This window comes from Bos indicus, chromosome 1, assembly GCF_029378745.1.
Source record: "Bos indicus isolate NIAB-ARS_2022 breed Sahiwal x Tharparkar chromosome 1, NIAB-ARS_B.indTharparkar_mat_pri_1.0, whole genome shotgun sequence".
Taxonomy (NCBI): Eukaryota; Metazoa; Chordata; class Mammalia; order Artiodactyla; family Bovidae; genus Bos; species Bos indicus.
The window spans coordinates 75,510,976-75,531,965 of NC_091760.1; the positions used below are offsets into that span (position 1 = coordinate 75,510,976).

At 41.3% G+C, this 20,990-nt stretch overlaps 1 protein-coding gene across 2 annotated transcripts in view; it reads left to right on the plus strand.

Moving 5' to 3' along the window:
• Positions 1–20,990, plus strand: part of FGF12 (fibroblast growth factor 12) — a 615,850-nt gene that overhangs the window by 201,389 nt on the left and 393,471 nt on the right. The window contains exon 1 of one of the 2 annotated variants that reach the window (XM_019958099.2): positions 2,549–2,724. The exons of the other annotated variant lie outside the window; for it this stretch is intronic. Coding sequence (XP_019813658.1) covers positions 2,634–2,724 — 91 coding nt within the window. The 5' untranslated portion in view covers positions 2,549–2,633. Of the gene's footprint in view, positions 1–2,548; positions 2,725–20,990 lie in introns of those variants that run through there. 2 annotated transcript variants of the gene reach the window in all.

A 20,990-nucleotide genomic window follows, 5' to 3' on the forward strand; every position in this document is an offset into this window, starting at 1 on the left:
TCTCCCGTATTGCAGGTGGATTCTTTACCTCTGAGCCACCAGAAGCCCATGAATACTAGAGTGGGTAGCCTATGCCTTCTCCAAGGATCTTCCTGACCCAGGAATCAAACCAGGGTCTCCTGCATTGCAAGTGGATTCATTACCACTTGAGCTACCAGGAAAGGTGAAAAAAAGTGAAAAGTGAAAGTTGCTCAGTCGTGTCCAACTCTTTGAGACCCCATTGACTATAGAGTCCATGGAATTCTCCAGGCCAGAATACTGGAGTGGATAGCCGTTCCCTTCTCCAGGGGATCTTTCCAATGCAAGGATAGAACTCAGGTCTCCCACATTGCAGGCGGATTCTTTACCAGCTGAGCCACTAGGGAAGCCCAAGAATACTGGAGTGGATAGCCTATCCCTTCTCCAGGGGATCTTCCTGACACAGGAATCAAACCGGGGTCTTCTGCATTGCAGGTGGATTCTTTACCAGCTGAGTTACCAGGGAAGCCCCATGGGAAGGTAGGCCTGGACATATCTGTTTGAGTCTTGGAACCACCCCAAATGACCTTGCCTGGAGCTCAATTCTGAAAAAGAATGTGGAGCCAGTGGTGGCTGAGGGCTCAAAAGACCCTCCTGATGTTCTGGCTTTCTTCCATCACCTTTGAGAGGAAAGAGGAAGAGACTTAACTTTTCCAGGCAACTATAACCTTAAGCTTCAATCTCCAGGGAACCCACAGGAACTGTGAAGGATCAGCCTAGAGAAGAGAAAGAGGAAAGGGGTGATGAAAACACTTTTCACGCTCTTGCTGGGAAGAGCTAACCAGCTAGTGCGAGGTAGCCTGGAGGCAATGGGTAGAAAGAAAGTCAAATAAGTTTTTGGCTCAATGTCAGGGTAAATCTTAGAATAGGTTTTGTGCAATGAACTACCTGGGAGCTGGTGAGTCTATTACCTGAACTGTGCAAGCAGAGATGTAGACACCGGAGTGGATGCTGGCATTTACGGGAAAGTGAGAGTGATGGAAAACCCTACAGGTTGGAAGCTATGTAATAATACTTGCTAACACTATTACAGTAGTTATTTTGTATTGAGTTTTTTTTAAATATTCAATAAAGGTACAAGATGTAGATGCTATTGTATTATTAACTCTTTTAGAGATATGGAAACTGAGGCACAAAGAAGTTAAGAGATTTGTTCAAGGTCACACAGTTAATAGGAATTTTCACTTCAGCTGCTTGTTGCCAGTGTCTGTGCTTTTAACCACTTGCTGTATTGCTGTAAATCTTCTAAGGTCCCTTCTTACTTTGACATTCCAGATAGGATGGACTCTGGTAGCAACACCAGCATTCCTGGTGCCTCACTAATCGGACTTCCAAAAGGGCATTGATAGCCTCTGAGAAGGGAGGGAGGCCCGGAGGGAGGGAGGAAGGAAGCAAGAAAGGAAAAGGAAGGCGGGGAGGGAGAAGAAACAGAAAGAAAAGAAAAGGGAAAGTTAAAGGAGTTGCTGCTGGGGGAAAAAGAAATCGAGACCTTTAGAACCAAGGAAGCTCGCTGGTTATCTTTGGGGCCAATTGGCAGAGACAGAGCCTGACATAATATTGCGACAAAGTAAAACATTGCTATTGTTTTCAGATTTCCCGCCTCACCTGCCTTTCCTTACAGCATTCAGGAAGGCCTCTGTACGCTGGCCTTCCCTTCTAGCCCCCCTTACTCCATCTGCACCCGCCTTCCCATGGCACTTGTGCTCAGCTTTTCCGGGAGATTGGGAAGCCCGGGGACCAACAAGCAGCTGCCAATTCTCTATTCTGCACCGTCTTCCCCGCCCTGTTTTACGGAGGGGAAAAGTGACGCCCAGGGTGGTATGGGACTTACCCAAGGTCACAGAACATCGGTCAGACGCCCACGCCTAGGCACCCCTTCTCTCCGCGCGCCCGAACCCTAGAGCTTTCTTCATTCCACATCCCCGCCTCCCCACCCCCAACCCCACCCCCCTGTTCCCTGGAGTCGCTTCTGACGCTCGGCAGCCTCCTGGGTCCAGCCCTTCCTGCGGGCGCTTCCCTTCCGCCGGATTCCCACGCCGGAGTCGCCCTCAGCCCGCGCGCAGCCCGCGGGAGCGCTGTCTTCCGGCCCTGGGAGCCCCTCTCCGCTCCGCGCCGCGCCGCCCCGCACGGCGGGGGCACCCAGGGAGGCGGACGCCCAGGACTCACCGCCCGACGCGAATAGGAGCTGACAGGGTGCCAGGGCCCTTGGGGATCCCGCCCTCGTCCCTCCCGGCGCTCGCACCTGGAAGGGGGCACCAACCCACAGTGACGTCCTCCGCTCGGCCGGTGCGCTCCTGCCCGCAGCCCCGCCGCCTCCTTGGGGGAAGTCCCAAAGTGTCACGGCCGAGACCGCTGGGGTGTGGCCGCACCTCCCGCTCCCCCGGAGGCTGCCCCCAGCCGGGAGGCGCTTCCTCCGCCCAGCCTTGCCCCGGCCCCGCACCCGCCGCGCTCCAGCCCCAACCCCGGCTCCGGCCGGGCCGACGTGCGAACCGCTGTGCGCCCGGGACGCGCGCACCATGGATTTGGGACCCGGCTTCCCCAGGCAGGCCGCCTTTTGGTTGGACAATTAGCGGAGGTGGGCGGGGAGTTGACCAACCCCACACACGCGCTTCTCCATGAAGATTCTTGAGCTTTCTTTGAAGAAAGGAGTGCATATGCTGCAGTGTCTCTGTGGAAGGAGCCTGAGGTCCAGCAGCAGCCTAAGTGGTGAGAAAATGTTCTTTCCTTAGCCCCAGTCCTGCAGATGCCCAGTCCTCTTCCTTCTTTCTGGTCCCCTCTCTGCTACCTACTCTGCTCCTTTAATCAGCGCTGTAAATGATGGAAGGAAGGCGTTTCCTTACTGGGGTGAGATCATGGCCCCGTCGCCAGTTCTGTCTTTGAAAAAAAAATTTTTTTTCCCCTCCTCTTAAATCCCTGAAGTCATCCTTGTTGTATAGAACGCTTTGGCTATCGCCCAGCGCCTGAGCTGGATCCCGCGGGTCTCTTTCCGAGGGGTGCTTCCAGTGACCTGCTTTCGCACTTCCTCGCGGCTCTCTCCTTGTGACTTGCGAGGGCGGCGTGCGGCTTGGAGTTGCTCAAAGTCTCCTCTTGAGAAGTTGCCGATGCTTTCGACAGAAGAGGGGACTTTTAAACAGGTGGCTGGCGAGGCAGGTTATCTTTTATTGTTCTTGTTTTGTCTGGAAAGTAGACAGACTGCCATCGTCAGAGAGAGTACGTTTTGCCCTGGAGGTCAAGCAATCTTTGAACTGATGGTGAAACAAAAGAGCCCCAATTAGATCTGGGTTTAGCCAACTAGGTCCCTCAGGAAAAGCTCAGGAAGAGAAAGGAAGAAAATCAGACCCTTTTAATGACCTGCGATATTGAAAAAACGATTAAAATTTTTAATGAAAGAAATAAAAAACCTACAACCAAGTGTGATTCTTTTCTGCCGAAGCCTTGCAGATGAAGTGAGCTGTTTACCACACTTTGAATTGTCCATCTCTCTCTTTTTTATGATGTAAGTTCTTTTTAAAGTGGGTTGTCTAGTAGTCTTGCAAATGTTAACCCAAGTTTTGTGTCTTTTGGTTTTCTGTTTACAAAATGGGGGCGGGATGTGAGGAGAGAGAAAAGGTGCTCCTAATTATGTCTAAACACGTGCCTCTGTAAAATAATTTTTGGTCCATTAATTCCAAGTAACTTTAATGTTCAAAAATTTAACGATTTTATAATAGGTTTCAGGTTTAAAACTTCATATGTTATTCTGGGGGATCTGATTCATTTGGTTAAGTACTTATTTTCAGTCTGTACTGGAGCTATGAAGATTATACTTGGAAAGATTAGAATATATATAGGTTTCATTTATCCTGTCTAAAACTTTGACTTGCTGCTTCCTCACCACTGTAAATGAAAAATAAAACTTCTAAAAGAATTAATTAAATACTTTAACTATATGTGAAGTATGAGAACATACACTTTTGAAATGAAATCAGCAGTGAGATCTCAGTATCTTGACTTTTATTCAGTTCAGAAGATGATTTAGACATCTTTTGCCACCATATTTATAAGTGCTGAAAAATATCAAATCGCTATATTCTAAATGAATATGCTTGATGTTGAAGTTTTATGTTTTGAATACATATTTCAGGAAGCCAACAGAGATGTATGTTAATATTATTTCAGTTTTCCTTATCTACATGAAGTAAAACATGAACAGACTATAACTTGGGTATTTATTTCCTAGATATGAAAATTTTTAAGGTATGTATGGTGTATGATAAAGACTTCTTATAAAAATAGATAACATGTTCATTTACATACAGAATCGGTCTTTCAAATGGTAACAGATCCAAACAGAGGTGATAATATGTGTGATGGAGAAGCATAGGTTGTTGCAAAATCATGAGACTTAGAGTCAGAAGACTCAGTTATAAAGCAGTTTCAATAAAGTTACTGAGGATTTTTCAAAGTCAGTATTTTCATCTGAAAAAAGTAGGAATAAGGATAGCTCTAGCCTGCTTCCTATTTCTTACCGAATCCTAGATTTAACATGTGAACGTATGAAAACTGTTGCACTTTATATATGCATTGTGATTTAGTGGGGTGTTTGGTTATTTAGGGAACTGTCACTCTAGAGGAATTTTTGTAAAAGGGTATAGTCACAAGTAAAGACGAAGGTCCCTTTTATACCCTTTCCCCAGACGGAGGTAATGTACAGAATTGCTAAGTGATTGTTTCTGGACACTATATTGCTTTTGTTTGAATTGTGGCTTTTATTAATTTATAATCTTGGATAACTTACATGACCTTGCAGAAATGTAAATTACTTTGATAATAGTACTTACCTCATAAGTTGTGGTAAAGATTAAATGAATTAATAACAGGTAAAGATTTATTGGGAGAAGGCAATGGCACCCCACTCCAGTACTCTTGCCTGGAAAATCCCACGGACGGAGGAGCCTGGTAGGCTGCAGTCCATGGGGTTGCTAAGAGCCGGAGACGACTAAGCGACTTCACTTTCACTTTTCACTTTCATGCATTGGAGGAGGAAATGCCCTGGTGGCTCAAAGAATCTGCCTGCAATGCAGGAGACCAGGGTTTGATCCCTGGGTTGGGAAGATCCCCTGGAGAAGGGAACAGCTACCCACTCCAGTGTTCTGACCTGGAGAATCCCATGGACAGAGAAGCCTGGCGGCCTGCAGTTCATGGGGTCACAAAGAGTGGGACATGACTGAGTGACTAACAGTTTCACACTTTCAAAGATTTATTGAGTTCTTACTAGATGCCAGGCATTGTGCTAAGAACTTTGAGTCTACCATGTATAACATGTTCAGTGTATTTTAGATATTATTATTGTGTTCCATTTTAAAGTGATTTCTTTCATGTGACTTTTACTGTTAGTATGAGCAATTCTGCATGATATGTTATGCCCAGTTTGTGAATGCAAATTGAAGTCAAGACATCAGATACATTTTCATGGAGCAAATTTATATAAATAGAGCTGGAGTACACAATTTTAATTTTTTAAACTTACCGAAAGAGAAATACAGTAATATTTTGAGCCATGTTAACATGGAGTAAAAGGTTTTATGCAAGCTACTTCTGCCCCATCATTTTACAGTTGAGGGATTAAGGGCCACAGGAAAAAAGTAACATAATTTGTTATAAGAGGTTAAAAGATTCTCCTGATAGATTGTTGAACTTTTGAAATTATAAATATTTTAATTTTCTATTTACGTTTTATTTGATAAGTAGGATTAAGAAAATACAAAATAATTATTACTAATTCTTGAGCTTCTTAGTATAATAAAAACATTTTATTACTTGTCTTTCTTCTGCAATATCAAATATTATTACATTGTCTAATTTATCCATTATATTAGTTTATAAATCCTTTGTACTTCTGTAGAATGGAGATAGCATAAAATGTCAAATAGAAGACAGTCTTGGACAAGATTAAATAGATGGTTTAAGGCTATTTCCAGTCAGTTATGATTCTTTTTTTCCATTTCTCAAAATAAAAATTATTTGTTTTTGTTTTCATGGGAGTCTATATGTTAAACGACAGGTAGTACATTTAAAATTTTAAACAAATCTGCTCAGAGTATATGGCATTTTTATTAACCTGGTAAAATACTATATTTTCAGCTTAAAGGGTGAGTAAAGCAGATTCACTTTTCTCTAGAGATGGGACTTTTACAAAGAAATGGAAGCTCAGAGATTAAAACAAGAACTTTAATGCCTACTCTATTTCTCTCAAGATCTACTTGAGAGGAAAGCAGAAGAATTCTATCAAAGAGGGGTGTTAAGGTTACAGCTTTATCATCACTTCACCAGGAAAGACCATTCTGATGCCTCAAAAGGAGACCCTGAGAAAGCTCCAGTGGGCATCAGCCTGACAGGGGATAGCAGCACTTTGGCTTGGTCCCTGTGGTAGTAGTAACGTGTGTGCGTGTGGGTGTGCATGCACGCACACCTAGCCAGGGGTAGCGATGTGCTTGTCTTATTACCCCAGGCAATTCTGGAAAGTCAAATCTTAGTCTTTTCTCCTCCTGTGTATAGTCATCACTCCTCTGCAAGAATCGGTCAATTAGCGCTGCCTCAGCCTGATAGCATGCTGCTGCTGCTGCTAAGTCCTGTCAGTCGTGTCCGACTCTGTGCGACCCCATAGACGGCAGCTCACCAGGCTCCCCGGTCCGTGGGATTCTCCAGGCAAGAACACTGGAGTGGGTTGCCATTTCCTTCTCCAATGCATGAAAGTGAAAAGTGAAAGTGAAGTCGCTCAGTCGTGTCCGACTCTTAGCAACCCCATGGACTGCAGCCCACCAGGCTCCTCCGTCCATGGGATTTTCCAGGCAAGAGTACTGGAGTGGGGTGCCATTGCCTTCTCCGGCCTGATAGCATAGAGGATTATCAAATGTGTAGAGATTGAACTGTCCACCCACATCAAGTGGCCTTGATGGAGGATTGAAATACTAGGCAAAAATACTTATCCATCCTAATAAAAACACACAACCAAAACCCAGGCAGACCCTTCCTTTCAAGTATAGTGCTGACATCTAAATTGAGACTGCTCTTTTAGAGTCAGGTTGTATCAGGGAGTATGTATCTAAGGGGTGCAGGCTTTAGCTCCTATACAGGACAGTCAGCTGATCCAAGAAAGAATGTTCCATGGCAAAGTGGCTGTTGCTTTTGGTTCACTTCCCAGGAAGGGATCCTCTACAAAGATGGCATTATGCAGCTGTTTTCAGCTCCACTATACCTTTACTTTCTGTTGTTGTTCAGTCACTCAGTCATGTCTGACTCTTTGCTACCCCATGGCCTTCAGCATGCCAGCCTTCCCTGTCTTTCACCATCTCCCGAAGTCTGCTCAAACTCATGTCTATTGAGTTGGTGATGTCATCCAACCATCTCATCCTCTGTTGCCCACTTCTCCTGCCCTCAATCTTTCCCAGCATCAAGGTCTTTTCCAGTGAGTCGACTCTTCCCATCAGATAGCCAAAGTATTAGAGCTTCAGCTTCAGTATCAGTCCTTCCAATGAATATTCAGGGTTGATTTCCTTTAGGATTGACTAGTTTGATCTCTTGTTGTCCATTGGGGCTCTCAAGAGTCTTCTCCATCACCACAGTTTGAATGCATCAGTTCTTTGGCACTCAGCCTTCTTTATGGTCCATCTCTCACATTGACTCTCACATGACTATTGGAAAAACCATAGCTTTGACTACATGGACCTTTGTCATAGAATCTTTATTTGAGCAGGTTTTTATGTTGTAAGTCTAAAATTCTTCACTGTTTCAATACTGCTCCAATGGGTAAAATGAATGTGAAACATAAAATATACAAAATGATCATTGTTTTTTTATGGCTTTCATTTTCAAAGGGATTTTTGTTTTTACATGATGTTTTCAGTGTTAAATTCAAAAAGTTAGTGCTTATTCTTAGTTCATTTGTCTTGCATTACTTTAAAAAAGCAATTTGCTAAGTGCCTATGTAGTCGGCATTATCACTGTTTACCCGGTATTTTGGGTTCTTCTCTTGGGCACATTGCAGGATGCATGGCATTATCACCTTCCCCTGAACTTAGGTGTGGCCATATGACTTGCATTAGCTAGGGAAACGTGCGCAGAAGTGACACACCTCCCTTCCAAGTGGAAGCTTTAATAACCAGAGCACAATTCTCTCTACTTCTGACCTGATGATGTTCAAGGTAGTGGTTGTTCCATCAGTCTGTGTCCCTGAGTGTCTGTAGTAATAGGACTGTATGACCCTTGGTGGGCATTTAGCACATTAGAGAAGTTAAAAACTTCTCTTTGTAAATAACTTAGATTTTTAAGGTCATTTGTTATCTGGTATATCCTGATGGGTAGTAAGGCAGTAGAGTTTAACATAATAAAATTTAATGGAGGATTATTGGGCTCAGTTTAAGATTCTTTCTAGTCAATCACTTTAACTTCTCTATGATACCGTCTGTAGTATATAATGAATTGATGTATTGGTTTCCTTTCATAATCTTTGAATAATTAGTTTAGCGTACCAAAGTATGGGGTTTTGGCATCATCTAGTAAATTAGTGTGGAGAAATGGCAACCCACTCCAGTACTCTTGCCTGGAGAATCCCAGGGACGGCAGAGCCTGGTGGGCTGCCGTCTGTGGGGTCGCACAGAGTCGGACACTACCAAAGTGACTTAGCAGCAGCAGCAGCAGCAGTAAGTTAGTGGTTGTTCTGAGACTAGTGAGTACATTGCTTCTTAAATGATACTCATCTTCCCTTCCCAAAATGCAGTGAAGCTCCATTGATATTTGAGATTATTCTTTCAAAGTGGTACTTTATTTGCAAGGTGCTTAAGGACTCAGGTGCTCCTTTGTACTTACTCTGCTGTATGGAAACTGTAATACCTATTAATGCCCCAGAGTTCCTGGAAACGAACTAGCTGCATTACTTGAAAAACAGTGCTAACATGGCAGCTCTCATCTCTGCTGCAGTTTTTCCAGACAAAGGAAAATGCAAATAAAATTGTTTTTCTCTCAGCTTATAAATTAAGAGCTGTGTGCATGTGAAGAAAACCAGGGCAGTACTTTATGGTGAAGGGATTGGGCTGAATGCTCCATCTGGGTCATGGAGCAGCAGTCCATTTGCCTGCCTCTTGGGCTAAGTAAAGCAAAAGAGTGAAGTCAGACTTTTGGAAGCCTAGGATGTATGTGTCATGCCAAATAGCCCTCCACAGCTGGCACCCCTCCCTTCTTCCTGTCTTTATCCATCTTAGGATAGAAAGTTAAAGAAACATGTCTCTGACTTCAGGGCTTTCCATTTTTTTTTTTATTTAGCAAACATTCTTTAAGGACTAATTGCTGCTAGGCTCTGTGGTTGGCACAGGAAATCCAGCAGAGAGAGAGAGAGAAGGACAAGCAAGAGCTGCCATATTAGGCAGTATATGATACATGCCCAAAGTGGAGTACCTGGGAGCATCAGTTTATTATAGTTTAATAGTCTCTTACCTGATCCCAAGGAAGTAATAATTAATTTTTCCTGGGTTTTGTGTTTATCTCCCAGAGCTTGTTAAAGCATTTAAGAGTTCAAAAGGTATTGCTGGGTGGGACAGATGGGGGCTCTAATGGAGAGGAATAGTATCTCTGTATATTTTATTGGAAGAGTGTGTTTGAATAAAAATAAGAAGCAGATATGAAAAAGCATTTTTTTTTTACAAAGAATTAGCCTACAACTCAATTCAAGCTTACTCATCACTGCTCATATTCAGATGTCCTGCCTAGTTATCTGTGTTATGCCTCTTCTTTGTCCCTCCCTCAACCCAAGTCCATTTGTTCACACCCAGATGTAACACATCAGTTTCTAAGAAAGGTGCAAGTTTTATTCTCTGGTATCAGGGTTAGAAAGAGACATTCTGGGAATACTTATAGGTCTGCTGTCTTAATTTCCCTGGAATATCTTGAAACAATGAAGCTTTCCTTTGTACAGTTCAGTCTATGAAATTGCTACCTTTACACTATGTTATTTTCATTGTACAATGTTATGAATGCCATGTCCGAATATTATTTCTAATTCCATTAAGTGTTGCAGGATATTTATATTTCCTAGGGTGAATATCAGAAAGATACTGTGAATCTGCGAAGATAAGTCTCTCTTGCTGAAATGATCTTTCTTGTTTATACATAAGCTTCTAGTACCATCCTACCCCCTCTCATTACTGTTTATAGAAACGATAGCATTGCAGTTGGTGTCACTGATTGCCCACGTTGCTGCTTCAATGAAGCCAGCTGGGATTCGATTGCATGGTCTTTAAATAAAACTTAGTGGCACAAAATGAATCTCTTTTTTGAGGGGAGAGGGGTAGTTGCTAGCTGGATCATTCTCTAAAGCACTAATTATTTGCTTAACTTGGAGGAACTTGAGAATCAGTGAGTCGCTGTGTTGGCTCAGTATCTGACCTTGGCACTGAGGAACATGTGGGTAGACAACATTGATAAAGTCTTTATGAAGCCATTCTCAAAACGAGAGTGATGAAGCACTTATCCCCTGCCCATCTTAGCACTCCGTAAGTAACTCAGACTGGAGGTGGTAAATGTGTCTTTGATTCCAACTATCCAGTCTGGAGCCAGGTTAATAACTGGGAATTCCAGGCAGTAATGTTTTGTGCCAACCTGGTGCAAGGGGATGGCCTGGAAATTGTGAAAAACAATGCGAAAGGTTGGTGGTATAGTTTCTTAAACTGTTGTGGTATGAAAAATGAATATCAATCACTAGTTTTGGCCTTTGGCTTCCAGACACCAATACAGTTTAGGCAGAATGGCATTTTTCTTCATAGTTATATAATACAGATTAGAGAACCAAGCTTTATCCAGGTGAAGATTTATATGTCTATGTAAATTTATTTTCTCCTGAAAAAATTTGAATTTATAAATGTATCTCTATTTAAAATATCTGTGCACTTATGCAAGTGTGTGTGTGTGTGTGTGCATGTGTGTGTATGTGTCTGCATTCAAAATTGTTAATGGCAGTTACCTTTAGGGAGTTTGATGGCAGAGACTTGCTTTTTGCTTTACATATTTCTATATTAATTTGAATTTTAATGGAAATATGTTCCTTTTATAATAAAAACTATATAGTGATACATGTTTAGATTATGCAGTTTTTTTCTGTAACAGGAAACTGAAAATGTAAAGTCTCTGTAGAATAAGAAAGTCACTTACACAACCATAACCTTGATATAACCCCTTCCCTTCTTGGTGTGTGGGTTTTAAAAACACAAGTTATCACACACAAGTTATATGCCTTGTTTGTTTCTTTTCACATGAACTTAAATGGTTATTCTAAATATGGAAAGAAATACTCATATCTAAATATTTGGAAAATATTGTTTTCTAAGAGGAATTACAAGCAGCTGTTAATAGAAAGTAGTGAAGCAGTTAATAGTAGGAGAGAGATACTTTTGGGACGGTGGGAAAGGAGAATTCTTTTGAACTTTGTGCATTTCTGCATTGTTTCTAATTATTTGTGTGTGTTGTTCGCTCAGTCGAGTCTGACTCTTTGTGACCCCATGGACTGTACCTTGCCTGGATCCTCTGTCCATGGGATTCTCCAGGCAAGAAAACTGGAATGGGTTGCCATTTCCTTCCCCACATCTCCTGTGTCTCCTGCATTGGCAGGCAGATTCTTTACTACTGCACCACCTGGTTCCCAACATTTACCTGTAAAGTCAGGTCTGGGTCCTGAGCTACTTGTGCCTACCTGGCAGCTCAGCATGTGTCCAGCCTGTGAGCAGGTAGATCCCACAACAGGCTAAGCTTCACTGGCCCCATTTTTTTCTCCCCAGTCTCAGCAATCAGGTAAGTTTTCCTCTTCCTTGGAATGGAGTGAGAAGGGTAGATGGAAGGGCATAGACTCTCTTCCCATTTGTTGGAGAATTCCAAAAAACCTTTTGTGGACCAAAAGTGAATGTGAAAAGTGGGAGCAAAAATTTACTCTCATAGCATGTAACTTTCAAAGACAGAACTATTTTGAAGGGTGTTGATATGTCCCTATATCCTTAAGTAACTTACACTTTTAACAGCCATATAGTATTTTCCTGGCCCTGTGTGATAGTTCCTGGTATCTCATATGTCTCAAGATGGTGCCTAATGATAGTTCTGCTTTTATAGGGTTGGTCTAAAGATTAAATGCATTAGTATCTGTAGGGTTCTTAGCCTGTGAAATCCTGGATACTCGGCATTTAGTATTTCCTGTTCTTCTTTGTCTTGCCTTTTGTCCCTCCTGGTATTATAAAATACCAAATGCATGCTGTTAGTCTGTGATTTATCCTGTCTTAGTCTTTCTCTTAATTTAAGGTAAAAAAAAAATGTGTGCCATACTCAATCTTAGAATATATCTAAAATTTTGATCTATATTTATAATTTTCTTTATTGTTCAAGATAGGCCTTTATTCTGGTAAAAAGCAATAGGAATCTGTATCTAGCCAATTTCACTTGCAAAGATTCCAATTTGTTTTCTTAAAACTAATAATTATCGTAATTTGAACAACATTAAGGAAAATTCTGGGTTTTATTTCATCCATAGAAACAAATATAAAGTGATATTGCAGAGTAATTTGGCTCTGACAGGTAATTTGGATGATATTCTTTAAGTGACTTTTGATAACTGAATTTTTGGAATTAAACATAGTAACACTTATTCTTAATAGTTTAAGTTGCTCAAGTTTTAACTCTATTGTGTTGGTAGATTATTTAGAAGATCAAACAGGAAGCAACTGAATGTCACATTGTTTTAATACTATAGAATCAGTGTAACTGAAAAAAATTCCTGACCTCCTCAGCATTAAGTAAATTCATTTTAATTTATTTTCAAGTCCTGGAAGCTAGGTTCATTCAGTGGATTGCTGTTTTTTTTTTTTTTTTTTTTAATTATTATTATTCCTTTGTTATGTTTCTCTCACCAGGTAGTTTCTCAGAAATATTGAGGAATATTTCCATGTTCCACAAACATATCCTGGTATTCATTTGATATCTCTGTCAATATTCTTTACTCTGAACCACTGAGATGCAAGAGCTTTGTTACTCTTCTCTTCAAAGTTTAAAGAAAACCAGACTGTGGGGCTTCAGAATAATTTACTAAATTCTTGAGGAAATCAGAGGTGTATAGCACTGCAAGAATGGAAATCTATAGACTTACATTAACTATCACCGCTCAGAAAGTCCATAGGCTGTGTCCTTCTTTGCGAAAGCTGTCTGGTCATCTCTGTTTAGCTCCTATCCTATCTCTCAGTTCAGTTCAGTCGCTCAGTCGTGTCTGACTCTTTGCAACCCCATGGGCTGCAGCACTCCAGGCTTCCCTGTCCATGACCAGCTCCTGGAGCTTGCTGAAACTCATGTCCATCGAGTCGGTGATGCCATCTAATCCTCTGCATTATGGATATTCTTTGTTTTCCTCAGGACTAGGAACTACTCCTTCAGGTTCCAGAGAGAGAATAAGGGTATTCAATTCAGTCCTCTTCCAAGGCTTATTGGTTTTATTGCAGGATGGCTGAGAGTGAAGCATGAATGTTCTTTAGGAGAAACACTCCTAGCGTAAGACATGCTCTGGCCACTCCTGGTCTAGAGGAAGCAATCATGGCACTTATCAGCACATTTCCAAATGTTTGGGTTATTCTATTTTAAATAATGCCAGATGAGGAGTAACAGATATCAGTCTGCTGCTGCTGCTGCTAAGTCGCTTCAGTCGTGTCCGACCCTGTGCGACCCCATAGACAGCAGCCCACGAGGCTCCCCCGTCCCTGGGATATCAGTCTAGGTAGCGTTATACCTTTCCACCATGTATCTTTCAAAGTAGATTGCAGAGCACATCAGTCTTGCAGGATATTGCCTCACAAATGCTTTATACAAATAAGACAGATCTAAGAATGAACAATGATTTTCAAATTGCACAGTAAATTTGTGCAGTAAATGCAGGGGAGAATTCTTTAACTCTGCATGAACTTGGTTCTGTTCAAAATATATCCTATTTAAATTACTGATGAAATATAGCTCAGATAGAAGCATCTACTTCAATGGTTGAAGCAATTTTATAGTGACAGAGACTAGGAAGTTGACATATCTGTACGGTTGGAAAGGCTTGACAAGGTAGTCTGTTTGAAAACAAAGGAATTTCTATGACAAGGGGAAATTCTAATTTTTATCTAAGGGAATACAAATCACTAACATCCCCCTAAAGTGCTGTCTATCCAGTTACAAGAATTTTAAGCTTCAGCCTCATTTACCACCCTATTGCTCAAACAGTTGAATATTTTTTAGTGTTTAAATCAAAGATATTATGGAACATGTCTTCATTTCATGTTTATTCATCCAGGATTTACTGAGACCCAACCTTGTGCCAGTCAATGGCTACATGAACCCTGTTCTAAAATAACTCATTCTTACTAAGGGAGATAATAACTGTGCAAAAATTACCCTAATTAAGGTACCAGTGATGTCTAGTGCCTAGCTATAGTGTGTCATTCTTAGTTAGCCTTGTCGTTATTCTAGAAGAGACTGCCAAGTATGTTGTAGAGACAAACTCTCCTCCATATTTTTTTAGGTTATGTTCTCTGATAATTACTGTTTGATTCTGTGCTTGTTTACATGTGCTCAGTTGAAGTTCTAATAGATTGTTAATTTATTTTCATTAAATTGGAAATATACTGACTGTAGATTACATTAGGCTAACTAGCCCTGCATGGATCATCATTATGATTTTGTTTTCCAAGATGCAATACTCTGGATTCTATTATCTCAACCAAAATTGGAATTGGGAGGGCACAAGAAGAAAGAGGAGGTAAAATATATGTAGTTTGTTTTTAAGGTTAAAATACAGAAATGGCCAGAGATTAATATAATAAACACTAATATACTTGAGACTCAGCATGAGCAAATTATTAGCATTATGCCTTATGCATTTCAGATTCTCTTGAAGAAGTCAAACACTACCGATAAAATCACTTAGAACTACCCCCAGCACTATTCCAGCATCCTTCTTCCTCAGGGGTAACAACTATAATGATTTTGATGTGTGTCCCAGGCGCACGCATGCCTGCATGTGTGCATGAAGTTGGTTCAGTTGTGTCCAACTCTTGGAACGCCATGGGCTGTAGTCCACCAGACTCCCCTGTCCATGGGATTCTTTAGGCCAAAATACTAGAATGGGTTGCCATGCCGTGGGCTCCAGGGGATTTTCCCAACCCAGGAATTGAACCTACATCTCTCCCATGTCCTGCATTGGCAGGCAGGTTCTTTACCACTAGCGCCACCTGGGAAGCCCAATTTAAAAGGTGTCATGTATGATTTGTTTTGAGTATTTCTGAAATTTATAGATGTGGACTTGAACTGTACTTGTCTCTCTATATCTTATTTTTTCACTCAATTATGTGTTTTTTAAATTCATCCCTGTTAATGCAAATGTATCAAGTTCAGAAACTTGAAGCCACGTGTGAGGGAATCTGTGTTTGTGGCTGAAAGCATTGACTATGGAGCCAGTTTGCCTGAGTTTGACGTGACTCTGAGACTTACTAGTTACGGACCTTAGACAAGTTTCTTAACCCCTCAGGGCCTCAATTTTCTCATTTATAAGATGGTAATAACAGAAGTAGCACCTACCTTATAGGGATGTGGTGTGGAGCAATATGAGTTAATATATATGAATCTCTTAGAATACTTTCTGACACTTATTAAGCACAACATAATGTTTATTGACTCATAGTGGGAGGAGCAATCTTGCTTAACTAATATTCCCTGATTTGTTTTACATATAGCACCAAGCTAACTAGGAAAAAAAAAAAAAAAACCCTCTTTGTCCAGCCTTGGATTCCTGTCAGAGGTGATTGGGTATTGAGAATGAGCAGTCCCTCAGCTGAAGAGGTCAGTGATTCACTGAGACACACATCTTGGGGAGTGTGAGACTGACATGTACACAATGCTGTATTTAAAATGGGTAAACAACAAGGACCAACTGTATAGCACAGGGAACTCTGCTCACTATAATGTAAAAACCTAAATGGGAAACTGATCTGAAAAAGAAGAGATATATGTACAGATATAACTGATTCACTTTGCTGAACACCTGAAACTAACACAGCATTGTTAATCAACTATACTCCAACATAGAATAAAAAGTTTAAAAAAAAGAATCCTCTTTTGACTGAGGCTGTTGCACAGTGGACAAAGAAATTTTGCAGGGTCAAAGAAATTTGCAGGATCTGCCTTAGTATTTCAGAGAAGGCAATGGCACCCCACTCCAGTACTCTTGCCTGGAAAATCCCATGGACGGAGGAGCCTGGAAGGCTGCAGTCCATGGGGTCGCTGAGGGTCGGGCATGACTGAGCAACTTCACTTTCACTTTTCACTTTCATGCACTGGAGAAGGAAATGGCAACCCACTCCAGTGTTCTTGCCTGGAGAATCCCAGGGATGGCAGAACCTGGTGGGCTGCCGTCTATGGGGTCGCACAGAGTCTGACACGACTGAAGCAACTTAGCAGCAGCAGCAGCCTTAGTATTTAGGGGTTTGGTTTGATTGTATCAGTGGGGCTACAGAAACACCTGAGAATGGTCTAATGTCTTAACTGTTTCCCTTTGTATGTGACACCATCCCTGACCCTCTCTTGGGAATTGTGAGTAAAAGTTCTTTGTCATCTTACCTCTTGAATTGAGAGGAAGTAGTTCTTGGTTGAGCTGGAACTGGACTGAGTGCTTGAGGCTGAAGCAAATCCCTCTGGATATTCAAGAGGAAAAACAAATGAAAAACAGGTGGGGCTGAGACTGTCCCATGATTTCAGATCTCTGTCAGCTCTACTTTGCAAGCCACCTGGGCCTCCTTAGCAGGTTCCATAGAGCTGAAAATAGCCAGATTCCTCAAAAGACAGAAGTATGTTTCTAATGCAGATATTAAGGCTGAGTATGGCTTTGTACTGATTGATCTCTTGACCTCCTAAGGTTTTTTGACATGACCAGGTTTCAGTGATTCTGGTGAACCTTGCTGTCATCCTTACAACACAGATGGTAGGAGCCAAACGTAATGCCTGTGTTGTCATCTTCTCATGAGGAGGGACCAATTATCTTATTATGCATAGAGCCTAAGTGACTCAAAGTGTAGAATCGTAATATTTAGGTCCTAACAATAATTTTAGGAATTGAAAGATACACTTTCATTTGACAATTGAAGAAACAGTCCCAGCAAACTCAACACAAGTATCCAAAGCCCGATATCTGCGTGAATTGGCTGGATCTTTGAATCAGGGGATCTTTGAATTGGGGCTCAGAGGTAAAGAATCCTGCAATCCTCCTGGAATGCAGGAGACTTGGGTTTGATCCTTGGGTTGTGAAGATCCCCTGGAGAAGGGAATGGCAACACATTCTAGTATTCTTGCCTGGAGAATTCCATGGACAGAGGAGCCGGTGGGCTAGTCCATGGGATCACAGAGAGTCGGACACAATTAAGTGACTATCATTTTGAATCCAAGACTTTTAACTCTTAGTATGTGGAATTTGGACACTAATTTGGAATCTGTTTCATTCATTCACTTATTATATGAACTTAATTTCTTAACCTCTGTGTTGAGTTTCTAACCTCAAAATCCTCATCAATATAAAGTGCATAAAATCATCCTTGTCTCTATCAAAGCATTGTTTGAAATCTAACTGAAATAGTGTGCACGCTAAGTGGCAAAAGCTAAAAAGCTAAAAGAGATACAGCATTTCTGGTTCATTGCATTCAATGCGTTTGTGACCCAAGACTATATTGGAAATAAGATAAATCTCTGTTTTGCATTGTATTGGAGAAAGGCAGTTAATGGCAGAAGCCAGTTTTATCAACATGAAATTTATAGCTTTTTTGGCGTTAGAATTGTATCTTCCAATAGCTATCACATCTGTTGTGCATTTTTTCTGGTCTACCCTTTTCTAATACTGCTTGAAAAGGATGCTATTCCCATCAACAATATAGTACCTTTTCAGTCTGCATTGTAAAGTGGGGCAATATGATGGAAGTTAAGGCATTTTATTGATTTAACCTTACTTTAAACTCTTTCGCCCATGGCTAGTAACTAGGATGAGGTGATATACTCCAGTATCTAGGCTAACTTCTATTTTGAGGGCTTGCGTCACTTAGTTCTCAGTCAATAGCAAATATACACTATATTAGAATTTAATTCCTGAAATCTACAGGCACTTCTGTCTGTGAGGCAGAGAGAATAAATGAGCTACTTTTAGGTGAAGTAATCACATTATTAACAGCAGCTTCTAATAAAAATAACTTAGCACAGACAGGAGGAAATAGTAATAGTTATGTGAGCACTAGCAATCAGACATAGTCTTGGCATAACTGGGTTCTCAGTATGGCTTGGCATTGGATATTTAGAGATAAGTCAACTTCTGCCTTAAGTAATTTGTAGTATGGCAGGGGAGAGAGGATATAAGGATATAAAAAACACATCTTCATGGGTAGGTGCTAGACTAAAGGTAGAAACAATTTATCCTGAAAACAGAAAGAGATGAGAGCAGATCCTTCTGCTTGGTGATGTGTGTGTGTGTGTGTGTGTGTGTGTGTGTGTAGTTAGGGAGGCTTATCTGGGAAGGCTTCAGGGAAATATGCTACCAGAGATGCATTTTAAAGAATAAATAGGCATATACCTTGCATGGAAAATGATGAGGAAGGGCATTTTGGGTAAAGGGGAAAATATGCACTAAGGCAGAGGGCCAAGAGAGAGCATGTGTTTCAGGCTAAATTTGCTCATTCTTTCCTTCATTCCTTCACTCATTTATCAACGACCTACTCTTTGTCAGGTACTATTCTAATTGCTAGGGATACGGTGGTGCGCAAAACAATCTCTATTTTAAGAGCTGAGTTTCTGGTGCAGAAGTAAAACAATAAATAAATAAACAACTAACATGCGTACAATATAGTGTCAGGTGGTGGTAAGTGCCATAAAGAGAAATACACACATTAAGGGGCTAGAGAGAGAAAGGAAGATCTCTTTAGATACAGCAGTCTTCTCTAAGGAAACGGCTCTTAGGTAGAGACCAAAGGAAGTGAGAGATCAAGCTTGCAATTACTCACGGAGAACTGGCACCAGCTGGGAAGAGCAGCAAGTGCAAAGATCCTGAGCTAGGAATGCATGCAGGCATGCCGAGTGCTCAGTGCTAAGTTGTGTCCAACTCTTTGCAACCCCATGGACTGTAGCCCAAATGCCTCCTATGTTTATGGGATTATCCTGGCAAGAATACTGGAGTGGGTTGCCATTTCCTTCTCCAGGGGATCTTCCTGACCCAGTGATTGAACCTGCGTCTCCTGCATTGGCAGGTGGGTTGTTTACTACTGAGCCACCTGGGAAACCCTGAAGTAGAAAAAGCCTTGACTTATTCTAAGATGAGTTAGAAGGGCAATGTGTCAAGAGCAAGATGAGGGAAAACGGTAGGAAAGGATATTGCTTATATATTGTAGGCTGTGGCAAGTATTTTGGAATTTATTTTGAGGGTTATGCAAAGTCATAGAAGGGTTTTGAACAGGAGTGTGAAAAGCCATTTATATTGAAATGGATCACTCTGGCTGCAGTATGATAGTAGACTGCATCACAGAGACTGTTTAGGAGGCTATTACAGTATTTCTGGTGAGAGGCTTGGAATAGAGTCAAAATGTGTTAGGCAGTGAGACATGGTCTAATTTGGGATATATTTGGAGGTAGAGCTGATAGCATTGCTAATTTAGAGGAAAAAAAAAAGAAATCAAAAGTGACTCAAGGAATTATGCCCGAGCATGTAGATGAAGAGGGATGTTCTTTATTGAGTTGGGAAACAAAGAAGGGTAGAGTTGCTTTGGGGAGATAAACTTAAGTGTTCTGTTTTTGAATGTGTTCAGTTTGACATAGAATAAAGAATAGGGCTTCCCAGGTGGTGCTAGTGGTAAAGAACATGCCTGCCAATGCAGGTTAGACATAAGAGATACCAGTTCCATCCTTGGGTCAGGAAGGTCCCCTGAAGGAGGAGGGCATGGCAACCCATTCCAGTATTCTTGCCTGGAGAATCCCATGGACAGAGCAGCCTGGCAGGCTCCATGTGGTTGCACAGAGTCAGACACGAAGAGACTTAGCGGGCACAAAGATAGACACTAAATAGGGAGATAAAAGTCAGGAATTTAGGGGAGTCCAGGGCTGAAGACATGAATGTATGAATAATCAGCATGCAGATGGTATTTAGAATCCTAGAACTGTATTCAGTAACACAAAGAGTTAGTGTTGATACAGAAAAGGTCTTAGGACTAAGCCTGCAGTACTCTAGTACTTAGCCATTAGGAGCTAAATGCTACCAAAGAGACTCAGAAGGCCTAGCCTGAGGAGTAGAGGACATTCAGGAGAGTGTAGGAATAAAAGTTAAGTGAAGAAGGTGGTAAGAAAGAATGACCAACTGGGTCACATAAGTGTGGTGCAGACTGGGAATGGATTTTTAGATTCGGAAATGTGGAGGTTATCACGTGGATCGTGGGCAGCTGTTTCAATGGAGAGGCAGGTGTGAAAGTTTGAGTAGCATGGCTTTGAGAGACTAGAAGGTGAGAGAGTAGATAGAAGGAGCATAGAAAAATCTAAGAGTTTTACAGTCAAGTTGTGTAGAGAAGTGAGGGAATGTGGGGTCAAAGGGAACATTGTTTTTATGAAAATATTATGACATATTTATATGCCAATGAGAATGATTGACTAGGAAAAGGAAAGTTGTCACAGGAGAGAGATTGGGAACATTGCAAGAGTAATTGACTTCCTCGATTAACACATTCTAGGCTTGGATCAGATACATCATAGTCACGTCAGACTCTTGTTAAAGAAAAAACAAAACAAAAATAGATTACCTTCTCCTACAGTCTACCTCCTATGTATTAGGAAGATCCCATGTGCTTATATTTTTTAAAAGCTCCCCCAGTGACTCTAGTATGAGCTAGATTTGGAAGCTTTTGTTTTTTAATTTATTTACTCTT